The sequence below is a fragment of the Urocitellus parryii genome, chromosome 7 (genome assembly GCF_045843805.1).
Source record: "Urocitellus parryii isolate mUroPar1 chromosome 7, mUroPar1.hap1, whole genome shotgun sequence".
NCBI lineage: Eukaryota > Metazoa > Chordata > Mammalia > Rodentia > Sciuridae > Urocitellus > Urocitellus parryii.
The window spans coordinates 161972018-161986152 of record NC_135537.1 but is presented as its reverse complement, the minus strand read 5'-3'; the positions used below and the strand labels follow the sequence as shown (position 1 = coordinate 161986152).

The following is a 14135-nucleotide window of genomic DNA, read 5'->3' as shown; positions in this document are numbered from 1 at the left end:
TGTGTGTCTTTTTGGTAATAACCATTCTAGTGGGTGTGAAGGAATATCTCATTGTGGTTTTAATTTGCATTTCTCTAATTACTGATGATGTCAAGTGTCTTCTCATTGGCCTATTGTCCGTATGTATAATTTCTTTGGTGAAATGTCAGTCCAAATCTTTTCTGTGTTTTTAATTGGGTTATTTGTCTTATTATTGAGTTGTAAGATGAATCATGCTTTTGGTGTTGTATCTAAGAAATCTTAGACCTTGTCTAACTCAATGTCATAAACATTATGTGTCAGCTACTATGCTGGTACCTTTACATACATTATTTTGCTTAATTTCATTATTGTGACAACCCTGTGAGGTATAGATATTATCTTTGCCCAAATGAGGAAATTCATAGAAGTCAAGTGACTTGTTCAAGTCACCTAAGTAGTTACTGCAAAGATTCAGATTTTAGTAGGGAAAAAAAAGAGCTAAATTTCATATTGTCCCTTCCCTGTAATTATCAATACCTACTCCATTATTTGAATCTGATTAATAGAAACCTACTTGTGATCATTTGGAATTACCATTTGAAATAGAAGGGACATGTTCTCCAGTTTCTTGGCTGGATTCTATTCTAGTTTTATTCTGCTAGACAATATTTCCTCCACAGTTTCTGGTTGAGCTAGGATGCAGTTTTGCTTGCAGCCTTAAAGTGTATGACTGGGCAGCTGTTAAGCAGTTGCTGTGCTTCACCCCCAGGGATGAACATGTTCCAGTGACAAGATAGCTTATTCCCTTGTGCGCTTTTAATGTTATACATTCACCTAATAGAAGACAGTATTGAGTCTCTCCAATATTTCTCAGTGCTCTAATCCCATTATTTGAAAACCAGTGGAGGGAAGGAAGCAGAGAGAGCCAAAAGTCCAAATAATACATTACAGATGGTAATTTTTATATTATTTTTGATATTTTTAAAAATTTAATTAATTTCACGTTAGAAAAAAATAAGAATCATCTAATTTTTAATCTTTATATTCATTTCCCTCTCCTTTAAGAACTCTTTATATAATTTGGGTCTGATTGGAATACCTTTAGTTAGAAATACAATTTATCGTTTCCCTCTACTCTGAGCTAATGGCTAGCTTTAGGCAAAATTGCAGTCTGTGTGATTTTTAAAAACACAATTAACCCTAATTTTGTACTTGAGGCAAAGAACAAAGTCATTGTTCATTGCTTCCTTCCTTCCGTCTCAATTTTTTTTCCTTCCTTCCTTCTACTTGGGAAGCAGTCCCTGAGCTCTGTACCAAGCACAGTATTAAATGTTGAGGATACAAGTAGAACAAAATGCAAACACTGACATTGAATAGCACTATGTGGATGGAAAATGGGCATGTTACAGGGGGAGTAGTTTTGGAAAGGAAGAAGAAGAAAAATAATGTGCTAGTTTGCAGCTTGTTGGAGTATGAACCAAGTGTAGGAAATCCAGGAAGTGATTGGATGTATATGCCCGGGGCTCAGAAGGAAGGATCTTTTAGAAATGGATTTGGGAATCATCCACCATAAAAAGTTGGATCAGGAGAGAGATGGTAAAGTGAAGAGGTGAAAGTTTCAAGAAATAGACCCCTGGAGATCATTCACATCTAGGAGACAGAGGAGTAAACAGAGAAAATAAATAAGCGAGGAAGGAAGAGAATCAGTGAAGAATGGAGCTAAGGGAAGAGGATCAAGAAGTAGTGCATTATTATTGCAAAGGGATGGAGTAGGAGTGGCAGGAGCCAGACAGAGAGCAAAGATATCAGCTGCAAAACTGACCATCACGTGGGACTGAGGCCTCTTCTCATGTATTCTATAAGAGAAAATCTACATGCTGCATATCAGCTTCAGATTCTTGTAGACCAATAGGGCCATATTGTCCTCATTTGTTTACTACTTCTTCCTTCCTTGGCCTGGTTATCATCAGTAAATTGGTTTAGGCTGCCCCAGAAGTTCATTCATTAGTTCATTCAATTTTCAAAGTAATTTATCCCTCTGATAGGTTCTGGGGACACAAATATCATTAAAAGCTCATCTCTGGCTTGAAAATACTTCTAGTTTTTATGTGGAATATATATGTTAATTATCACATAACAACACACACTAGATACACCAAGACCTTCTTTGGCTCTGTATATGGAAGACATTTCATTCCTTCTTTTTACCTGTGGTCCTGAGTTTGATATGGTGACAGTCAGAACATTTTTAGCCAATTTAATTATATATGGATGACAGGTTTTCAAAGAATTATATTATAAATGCTTTGAATTTTAAATTAATTTTAAGAAAGAGTCAATAGTTCATGTTTAAATGAAAAGGAAGTTTTTTTTCTTGTGTATTTATGAATGAGATTTCTACCCGGTGCATACTTTAGTCTATCTTTACTCTTTAACATATAAAACCTCAACCTCTTTAGGGTGTTTTATCAACTATTTTTGATGAATAGCAGGGGTTTTTTTTCCAGAAATACAAACACAAAGTCATATAATTCATAGTAAAATAATAGAAAAAATTAATCTCTATAATTGACAGCATGAACTTTATATTTGTAGACTGCTTTATGGTTTGGAAAGAACTTTCTTACATCATGTTCTCCACTTCTTCCAACAGTTTTAGATAAAGAACTGCACTGGTTCCATGACATTTGAGGAGTTTAGCTCAACTGACCAACAGGAACCTCACCTACTGCTGAGTGGTGTACTCCTGTTGTTAAAAGTGGTGAATCTCCTCTTGTTCTAACGGGGAAGCAATGAATTGTTTATTGAACAAAATTGTTTGTATTATTATGCCAATGAATGACCTATTTGATAATCAGATAATAATACAAAGATTTATGTCAGTAAAATTGAAGGAAGTCCTTTGCAACTGAAACTTTTTTTGTTGTTTTCATGATAATTCTCTTACATTTGAAGTGACATGATTTACTGATTACCAGTATAGATTCTATATGGGTGAATTTAAAAGTTTGATGAGAACATGTTTTAATGAGAACTTAAACCAACCACATATTACTCAAATCTATCATTTCTTTGCTATTGAGATATTAGTATTTTATCTCTTGTTAGTCTGAATCACTTTTTCCTTTTTTTCTTTTTCTTTTGTGTGTGTGTGTGTGTGTGTGTGTGTGTGTGTGTGTGTGTGTGTATGTGGTGTATGGGGATTGAACCCAGGATCTTGTGCTTGATAGGCAAGCACTCTATCAACTGAGCTATATCCCCAGCCCTTTTCCTAATTTTAAAAGAGGCATTTTTAGGGGCTGGGGTTGTGGCTCAGCCGTAGAGTGCTCGCCTAGCACATGTGAGGCACTGGGTTCGATCCTCAGCACCACATATAAGTAAATAAATAAAGGTCAATCAACAACTAAGAATTTTTTTTAAAAGAGGCATTTTTAAAGTTAATAACTGTCCATCATTTTAAGCTTTAAAAGAGAAAGAAGAAACCATAATGGATCCTGTAAATCAATAATCAAAAGTTTCCATTGAAACTTTATAATTTTACTAGTAAAGAAATTCTGAAACTTTATTTTTTAGTTCTCAAAATATCGTAGGTTTTTAGGGCTGGGGTTGTGGCTCAGCGGTAGAGCACTTGCCTAGCTCTTGCGAGGCACTGGGTTCAGTCCTTAGCACTACATAAAAATAAATAAATAAAATAGAGGTATTGTGTCCAACTACAACTTAAAAAAAAAATAAAAATATTGCAGGTTTTTGTCTCTCATTACTTATCCATAAAAATGTGAATTAGAAAATGAAAATGACCCACGATTTCAGTGTTTTCGTTCTTAATACAAAGAGGCCATTGTGAGAAAGAAGTATGTGTATTAATTTTATAAGGGAATCTGTTGTAGTTCATCTGTTTGTGCTGGATTGGATGATAACAACAAACTCCGTAGGCTAAATACCTACAATACATATATCTCCCATTTTGCTCTTTAATGCTTCAAGCTTCTAAATCCTATTAACAGCTGTCAAAACCTGGTAAACTATTTAGATGCTTTCACAATTTGTTTAATTGGATAGTTAGAAAATGGCATGCTCAAAAAGCCCACCCCCCTTTCTTTTAGCCTGGCTGAACATCTGTAGCATTAGGGCCTCATTATCTCTGAATTGGCATAGCAAATCAGTGGCATCATTAAAATGCCACATTAAGATGATTAAGCTTCTTTGTTATCCAGTTGACTTTTGCATGTGCTGAGGATTTCATGGTTATGACCCCCGATCCTTGTAAAACACTTAAACAACATCACCCGTTTGTGTCTTCCCTAACAGCCTCTGACTTGTTCTGTCCCTTCTCGCAGTATCACTGGCAAACTTGAGGCTATTACTTCGAACTCAGTTCTTCTCAGAGTTGGATTCTGAGATCCTATAGTTTAGGAAGGAAATTTGGAACCTACTTTTTAACATGAGGAAGTTCCTAATAATGTGGTCTCCAAGGCACCCAAGTTGCCTGTTCTGTTTGTGACTTTGATAGGTTCTTCTCTCCAACCGAGCATTTTATGTGCCTGTAAAAACAAACTGAGGCACAGTTGGCTGAGACTGCTATTGCCCCTGAAGGATTTAGATGTTGGATCCTTTCCAGGACCCATTGTTTTTGCAATGTCTCAGGTGAAACCAAAAATGTCTACTCTGGAGTGCAAGCCTTTCATGTGATAACCATCACCCCAGGAAATGAAACCATGTGCATCAGCCCCCATGAGCCAGACCTTTGTTCTCTTCAGCCTACAAAATTCTCTCTGGGGGGTGTGTGTGTTAGTGTGTGTCATCTTCCTAAGAGGCCTTCTGAACATAGACAAAGATGGGAACAATTGTACCCCAGAGCAGCTCCTTTAGAAAGAAGTTTAGTTTAATCTAATTTCCTATGGGTTAGATTCAATTTAGACATCTTTTCCCTCCTCTGGGAATGTGTAGCAATTACCTTTATCAGCAATTTGTGGTTTGCTATGTTCTTTTCCCCACAAGTTCAATTATAAAAAATTTACTTAGAAAGCCTTTAACATTTTTATTATGAAATAGATCATTCATATAAAAAGACACATATAATTACATGCACAGTTTATATAATAATAACAAAACAGGCATCCTTGAAACCACCACCTGATTTAAGAAATAAAATTTTACTCCTCCCCAAAAAGATAAATAAATAAATAAAATTTTGCTGGTGTCTTTGAAGATTCTAGATGGTCTTTTTAAATCATTAATTTAATTGTATGTCTAAGAAACCTGACACATATAATAAGAAGATTAGAATTTGCAAAAACAAAATGGGGGATTATTCACATGACAAAAGGTCCATTCACTTTATGACTTCAGTATACAGTGAGGCCGTTTCTCAAGTATATTTGGGTATTTGTTGCCAGATCTTTATGATTTTCTGTATTTATTAAATACTTCAGGAGCTGCTAATCCCTGACAACTGAAAATCAGTGAAAAATGATGATAAACATCTCTGAGCATATAATATAAATCAATGGAACAGTGTTATTGGGTTTACATGTAACATGTTATGAACATGCCTACTATACAAAGATAGATGTGTAGATGTTAATTGCATCATGCTAAATTTAAAGCTGAATGAAACAGGTGTATGAAACAAAGAAAAAGAAGAATTTTCTTCTGGTCAAGGATGTCAAGGAAGATTGCATGGAAGAAGTGGCATTTAATCTCCTTCTGGGGTGTGAATAGATCATTGGTGTGGTGGAAGGACATCTAATAGGTGTGGGATAGGCTGGAGAACAGGCTTGGGACCATGATTAGTCAGATTGCTGTTGTCCTTCTCAAACTGTGCAGAAGAACCCTTGAGTATCTTGTTAAACTACAAATTCTGATCTAGTAGGTCTGGACTGAGGTCTGAGCATCTGCATTTCTAACAATCTCCCAAGGGATGCTGGATCCAAGAACTTTACTCTGAGTAGCGAAGTTCAAGTGTAAGGAGATGACCAGGTAGGTGTGAGGCAGGTTCTGGACTAGCCTTGCTAAGGAGTTTGGACTTTATTCTGTAAACAAGATGAAATCAGGCTGGGGATGTGGCTCAAGCAGTAGCGCGCTCACCTGGCATGCGTGCGGCCCGGGTTCGATCCTCAGTACCACATACAAACAGAGATGTTGTGTCTGCCGAAAACTAAAAAAAATAAATAAATATTAAAATTCTCTCTCTCTCTCTCTCTCTCTCTCTCTCTCTCTCTAAAATGAAATCATTGAAAGTTTCTAAGAAGGGTTTCTTTGCCACAGGACAATTAATCTGGCAAATAGGATACAGCATAACAGAGGTCACTATACTGTAGGCCAGCTAGGAGGCTAATGTAATAGTATATTTAGGTACCAAGAATTTATTGGATGTCTACTTTATCAGGGCACTGGGTCAAACTCCATAACAGCAGTTCTCAAACTCCTTTGTATACAGATTTACCTAGAAAACATGTTTTGAAATGCATACTTCCAGTTCCCTCACTCAGATTTATAGATCTATGGTAGAAGCCCTAAAATTTCTGTTTTAAAACCATATAACCTCTGGTCTTTTGTTTATTTACGTGTTTGTTTTGAGTTGGGTGTCTCACTATGTTACCCAGGCTGACCTCAAACTCCTAGCTCAAGCGATCCTCCAGACTCAGCCTCCCAAGTAACTGGGACTACCATACCACCATATCAAGCAACCACTGCTTTCAATAGGTACAGGTTAAGCAAAGTCATAGGGAATACTGAGGTACCTGTACATGGCTTACATAGCTTCTGCCTTCAGCAAGCTTACATGTCCATAGGGGAGATGAAGTAGTTTTATAAGTAAACTTAAAAGAAGAAGAAACCTGTTGTTTTCCAGGTGGGAAGATTGGAGAAGACATACTTAGAAGGGAGAAAGTTTGGCCTTAGAAGATGTGTGGGACTCAGACCTGTGGCAATGTTAGGGAAAGACCTTTAGGCAGTAAAAAATGATATAAGCAAAACGAAGAATACTTAGAAGTTGTTTAGTTTGGTTAAAATTTGTTAAATTTTGACAGGGTGAGAATATGACCAGAGCTATAGTTTAGGAAGGGCAACCTTGTGGTAATATACAAGGTGATCTGGAAAGGAGAAAGGAGAACAATGTGGAGACCATGGGTTGTGGGAAAGGCAAAAGGGTCTGAGAATTATGACAATGGGCACAGGGAATAGTGAATGGGGCACAGATTGAAGATTGGGTACAAAGAGAACCAATGAGTGATTGAAAATGGGGTGCAAACAAGAAAAAAGAAGGATGACTTTAAGAATTGTAGTCTGAAAAACTGGGAAGATAACGAAGATAACTTTGGAAATGTGGAAATAGAAGACTGAAGATAGGGAGAGTTTACACCCAGAGATATATATTTGGGAACTAATTATTTAAGATGTTCATTGGAGGGTTAGAGTTATGGCTCAGTGGTAGAGCACTAGGCTGGCACATGTGAGGAACTGGGTTCAATCGTCAGCACCACATAAAAATTAATAAAGTAAAGGTTTTGTGTGCATCTACAACTAAAAAAAAATTTAAAAGATGCTAGTTGGAGCTTTATGAATGGATGAAATTACCATAGGAGAGGTGTATAGAGGGAAGAAAACAGAGGATTAGGGAAGTAGGTAGGAGGCAGAGGGAGGAAAGAGGTAGAAAGAAGCAATCAGGAAGCAAGGGGAGGTACGATTTCATTGAAGAAATTGAAATATAGAAGAACAAGGAATGGTGGCCAGTGGTGTCAAGGACTACCAAGAAGTAGCATAGAAAAAAGCACTGGATTTAGAAATCAGGAGATTATCAGTAATCTTCAGGGAAGCAGATTCAGTGAATTATGGTGGCAGAAGCCAGATTCCAGGGGATTTTGTCAGTTTTGAGGCCGTAGAGGCAGTAAACATAAATAACCTCGTAGTAAATCTGACTAAAAAGGAATGTTGAGGGTTGGGGTTGTTGCTCAGTGGTAGAGTGCTTGCCTAGCGTGTGTGAGGCACTGGATTTGATCCTCATCACCACATTAAAAAATAAATAAAATAAAGGTATTGTGTACACCTACAACTTTAAAAAATATTTTTTAAAGAAAGAAAAGAATGTTGAGAGAGGGTATGTTTGGGCATGATGTGATGGAAGGCTAAAAACTAAATTGCAAACAGAATGAAAAGAGGAGGTGGCACCTAGGGAGCCTGAGGATATGGAGTTGACAGATCTTAAGACAAACTTGATGTAAAGAGGGAAAAGGAAAGGATTCCATAGTTTGAAGACTGAAAGAGGGGAGATGCCATTTGTAAAAAATAAAGTCAGTCACAAGTCAGAAGGAAGTTTGGAGTCAAAGATAACAAGTTTGACTTTAGACATGTTCATCAGCATTTTCTAGGAAAACTAAGTAGAGTTTCCTTCTTTCCTTTGCTCCAACAAGTCTTCCTCCCAAGGAATGGAGTGAATCTCTTCATTAGAGCAGTCTAGTGTCTTTCCTGGATGTTTCAGTGGATATATTTGGAGTCTGAATGCTAAGCCCAGTAATCTCTCAGAAATCCTATTCATACCTTAGATTCTAATTTGTTCTAACATGCAGTTGTTTACCTTCACCTATACAGAGGTCATGCAGGTCATTTATCTAAAACTGGTCAAGGAGCAACTATACCAGGAACTTTTTTGGTCCAGTACTCCAAAGGACTTCCCTAGTTAATGCCTTGTCCGTGTGACTCTTATGCTTTCCCTATGACAGGTCCTAGTCTCAAATACTGTCTTTCTTGCTCCACAGCTAAGTCATAAAGGACATAAATCTAAGGTCTGACCTTGAACCAAGTTGAAGTAGTATTGAGTTCCAGGCCAGGCTGACCAAAACCCTGAGAAAAGGAGCAGCTCTCTTCTGTTCTGTTTTTAGAAAGACCACCCCTTGATCTTGCTATTTTTTGATGTTCACTGACCATGGAGTGGCCTGAGTGTAGTCATATTTACATTTTCTAACCAAGATGAAAAGGATCCTTCTCTGCTGGCCCTTTCACTCTGCTGTTTATGGTTTTCAGTAGCTAAAGTTTTCCGTTGAGGTTCTTTTAAACGCCTACATGCAAACTGAAGAGCACTCAAGCTTTGGTGGGATATCACCCACAGCTGGAGTGATGGAGGAAGAAAGGAGGGTACAAGTCTCAGGTGCATCCTTCTCTTCAAAAAAAAATTTTTTTTAAACAAAACCACTTAAGGAAACACTCCATCTGAAAGCAGGCAAGACCCATCCAGAGGAAGAAGAAAATGAACTCCTTTCCAAGCAGGACATAGGTGTCAATTCATATGCAACCCAGATCATAGGACAGGCAAATGTGGAACACGGCAAGCTTATCCTGCAGCCCTGCCTCTGCCAAAGAGCGAGAGCTGTGAACCGTGGACTGTGGTAAGCAGTGAAACAGGGCTGCAGCCAGGGCTCTGCTGGTGGTGGTTAAGCCCTGTCTTGCTCTATTAAGCAAACACAGTTAATATAGATGAAAGGTAACCTTGATAGAAGTGAAAATTGAAACTTGGGTAGAAGGTAGCAAGCCAGGCCCAGCTGCAGCTGTACTTCCTCCTGTGTGGCAACAGGAGCAACACTTACTGATGTGTTTTGGAAGGAGTGTGCTTTTTAAAAATATCTCTTTTTTTTTTCAGAGTGTTTGGGTTTAACATCTACTCCAGTGAAGGAAGGGCATGGCATAGTTGGTAGGATGCCACTTAGACCTTTTATATCTAGTGTGTGAGGTCATATCCAAGTAATTGATAGGTCTGGATTAAGTTTCACATTTCAGTCACATATCTGCTACTACCTGACTGTGTGAGCTCAGACAGATCGCTGGAAACCTCTGCTCCCAGATGTTCTCATCTGAGAAACAAGAGGGTCGGATTAGTTGATCTCTAATTTCCCTGTTAGCCTTAAATTCTATTGACTTGTGATTCCTCACAGGGAAGTACAACTTCCAGTTTCCAAGAAACAATGTTTAAAGCAGAAAGTATTTCTATAGCATACATATACATGAAAAATCCCTTAAAAACACCTGTTATCTTGTCAGGCAAATATTTAGGTTTTGTTGGTGCTGGCACATAAATTTCCCTTCTCTGTTTCCTACGTTCTTCACTTTAAGAGTGTGACAGCCCTTTTTAAGATGGTACTTGGTCAGCCAGCTCACTGGAGCCAGACCCTCCTCTCCTCTCCAGTTCTTAAGCCTATTCCTTCTTGCCTTGGGTCTGGGTGTCCCTTCCTTTGCCTAGAATGATCTCGTATACTTATGTCAATAGAAGTGGCTCCTTAGGTTGTACTTAAGAATTACTTCTCCTTTTATCTTTCTCAACACTATTTCACTAGCACTGACAGCTTCCTTTACTCTTAGTTTTGTGTCTTTATCAGTCCCAAGAGAGATAAGGAGATAAAATGTGTTTTAGCAGTTCATGTGCATGGAAAGGGATGTGTGGCTCAAAATTAGAAAAAAACGGTGCTATCTATTTAGTTCTCATAGTGGCTCACATCTCATAAATTGGATTTGTCTGAAGGATTAAAATGATATTTTCTCCTTGAAACCTAAGAGCACATCACCATTCCTTTTTAACTACAGCCACCAAAAAAGGTACTAGATCTCAGAGCTTTTCTTCTCCCCTAGTATTGGAGACAGGTTGCTCAAAATGTTCGTTTCATTGTCCCTTAGAGCAGTTATGGCAAAAACTTATTGTTTCTAATTTTCTGGATAGCTAAAACACTGTCATCTATTTTTACGTGTGTGAGTATTTGTGTTTCCCAAAGATTGTGGTTCTGAATTGAAATAATGAGTAATCATCTTAATGGCATTTGTAGATGTACAATGTTATGTTAGCTCCTTTTGGTATTTAATTGTCAGTTGTGGGTCTCTGCTTTCTGAACTGCTTTCATAGCTTCAAATGCTGTCATTGTTCATGTCTTGCATTTTCTCCCCTGCAGATGATTCGATGAAAGAGAAAGATGAATACAGTGAAAGAGATGAGAATGTTTTAAAGCCAGAGCCCTTGGGAAATGCAGAAGAGCCTGAAATTCCTTACAGCTATGCAAGAGAATATAATGAGTATGAAAATATTAAGCTGGAGAGACATGTTGTCTCATATGATAGTGGCAGGCCAACCAGTGGAAAGATGAACTGCGATGTGTGTGGATTATCCTGCATTAGCTTCAATGTCTTAATGGTTCATAAGAGGAGCCATACTGGTAAATAGTCTCTTTTTTCCATAATTCTGAAAACTGTCCTAACACAGCCGCTCAGGAATGAAGTGGTTTGGGGCTTTGGATTACTTCCAGTGATCTTTGCTGTAATTTTGATGTATCTCTCCCTCCTGCTTCATTGTGCATTTGGCAAACATATTGCAAATCCTACAAAAAGAAGAAAAAAAGAAGCCTATAGAGAGCACAGTGTTCTAGGTCAACCAAATGCTTTTTCTTCCATTAGTAAGTAAGGAGTTGAATTGTGCGATTTGCTTCTTAGATGATATCTGTATATTTTTGCATAATACTTCGGTAAAAGCAGATCTCCTTACTGTTTTGGGTTTAATGTGGTAGATAAAAGGACATAGCTTTTTTAAAAAAAAAAAAACTTTATTTAAAATTTTTTTAGTTGTAGATGGACACAATGTCTTTATTTTTATTTCTTTTTTTACGTGCTAAGGATCGAACCCAGTGCCTCATGCATGCTAGACAAGCGCTCAACCACTGAGCTACAACTCCAGCTCCTATTTATTTATTTTTTATGTGGTGCTGAGGATTGAACCCAGTGGCCCACACGTGCTAGGCAAGCATTCTACCACTGAGCCACAACCCCAGCCCAGGACACGGTTTTTATTATAAGTTTTTATAAAGACTGTATCTTCAGATAGTAAACAGGCAGTCTATAGGAAAACTTGCAAATGACAGTCCCATTGAGCCAATAGATCCCATCTGACATCTGATATGAATACTCCAAAAAAGAGCCTCTCAATCCACAACACCTTATTGGGGCTTATGTCTGTTTTATTTCAAAGGAAATTATATTAAAAGGAATGCTAAGTAATATAAAAGTTTACATCTAGAAAACTCTGCAAGCTACCCTTGTTTCTTTGCTCTGATTCAAGACAAGACAATACCATCCTAAATGGGTGCTTCATTTCTTCCGGAGGGAAGATTTCATAAGTAATCTTGTTTGTCTGGAAATGCAGCTCCCAAGTGATCCCAGTGTGGACAGAACTGTCTAGAAGATGAGCTTTTGCCATAGGCATCTAATATGTGCATGTGCTTTTCCACTTGCCTGGTGAGCAGAATTTTTTTTTTTTTTTTGTCCCCTTTAAAGGTGAACGCCCGTTCCAGTGTAATCAGTGTGGGGCATCTTTTACTCAGAAAGGTAACCTCCTCCGCCACATTAAACTGCACACAGGGGAAAAACCTTTTAAGTGTCACCTCTGCAACTACGCATGCCAAAGAAGAGATGCGCTCACGGGGCATCTTAGGACACATTCTGGTAAGTGAGGGAAATGAACATTCCATGTCTAGTAACTGTGGAAGCTAGAAAGAGTTAAGTGTGGAGACTTTAATCTGTCATTCCAGTTCTGAAGGGTTACAACAGCAGACCTCTAGGGCTAATTGCACTTCCATTAAGGCATTAATTGCTCTCCGTCTGCCTCAGTAGAGATGATCTCCTCAACATCCTTACACCCCTGGAGAACAACAGTCAGACAGGAAGAGCCTGCCCTGGAAAAATGCCTTAATTTTTGTAAGAAATTTAGAACCATCAGGTATTTTCTTATGGTAAACTTTATTAAAAGATTATTTTCCTCACACATAAACAAACACACACACACACACACAAACATACACACATTCTCTTCAGAAAACTGGACAAATGAATGTATAGTTTTAAAAGTATTTTAAAAATTTTTTAAAGAAAAAATAAAACCTGTAAACCAAGTGTCAATCATTGTTGAGGGATCCTTTTTGGCCATTCTTGGCTAAGTTTCTTACACCCAACTTTCCCATCATTCAGCCTACTTATTTCTAATTTCTAAGAGATGGGCAGCAATAAAAATTCATAAAAAGCCATCTGCTCTCTTAAATGTTTTTACTCCTTATTTTGACCAGGCAAAACAATACATTTTTTCAACCTTTAGAATTTCCTTCTTAGAAAAATAAGACTAGGTTTATTTTCAAATTTGGGGACCTGATGTTCTTGATGTTATCTGACAAAATTTTAATTGAAAAAAAAAAAGGTTTGTTTTTATGTCAATCTGAATCTATTGCTTCGACTAAAACCCAGCCCCGACCTCAAAACTTGTCACAATTGAGAGACTAGGATTAAACAAGTCAGCCCAACAAAACCCCTCCTGAGAGATCATAAGTGGCAGGGAAGGTTTCTTTCTTTTACAGCTTATTTTTCAAAGTAGTGCACTAAGGGTGAGGTTCATTCAAAATTTAGAAAAGTTCTTTTCTGTTGCCTTTTACATAAAAGAACTAACAATAATAGGCATTTGTAAGACAGATTTTAGAGCTTAACTTTTTAGCTTTAGCAAACCTGCATTTTATTTTAGTCTGGGATTTCATAAAAATCTTATAGCACTTTAAATTCTAATGCCTCTGCTTTAAGCAGAGGAAGAAGAGTTAAAAAATAAAAATTTTAGGGGGCTGGGGGTGTGGCTCAAAGGTAGAGCACTCACCTGGCATGCGTGAGGCACTGGGTCTGATCCTCAGCACCACATAAAAATAAAATAAAGATGCTGTGTCCACCTATAACTAAAAAATAAATGTTTAAAAAATAAAAATATAAATATAAATTTTAAGGCTGGGGTGTAAGTCAGAGGTAGAGCACTTACCTAGCATACATGAATTCCTGAGTTCAAGCCCCAACACCACAAATGGAAAGAAAATTAAAATTTCAGTCCCTAAAACTGAAAAATTCTTCAGGTACATTTTATCAACAAGTCAGAAAAGCCAGGCTTGTGCAGAGAGTTTATTACTTATATACGTCAAGCAATAAAGTATTTGGGGGGAGTTGGAAGGATAAATTTACCTAAATTAGATGGTAGATGAACTTTTGAGGAAACTTCTGCTTTATCTTAAAATCTTAAATGAGGTCATTGTTACAATAAATCTTAATTCTATTAATTAAAATTATCCTTAGTTAATTAGTTCAGTTTGTATTGGTTAACCCAGACTTTGCTGTGCCACTTG

The 14135-nt window shown here is 37.5% G+C and overlaps 1 protein-coding gene across 2 annotated transcripts in view; it reads left to right on the top strand.

Moving 5' to 3' along the window:
• The window catches only part of Ikzf3 (IKAROS family zinc finger 3), an 87695-nt gene that overhangs the window by 51812 nt on the left and 21748 nt on the right, over nucleotides 1–14135 (top strand). Inside the window, exons 4-5 of one of the 2 annotated variants that reach the window (XM_077800589.1) lie at nucleotides 10893–11153; nucleotides 12265–12432. In XM_077800589.1, coding sequence (XP_077656715.1) covers nucleotides 10893–11153; nucleotides 12265–12432 — 429 coding nt within the window. Of the gene's footprint in view, nucleotides 1–10892; nucleotides 11154–12264; nucleotides 12433–14135 lie in introns of those variants that run through there. The other variant, XM_077800590.1, reaches the window with a different exon arrangement.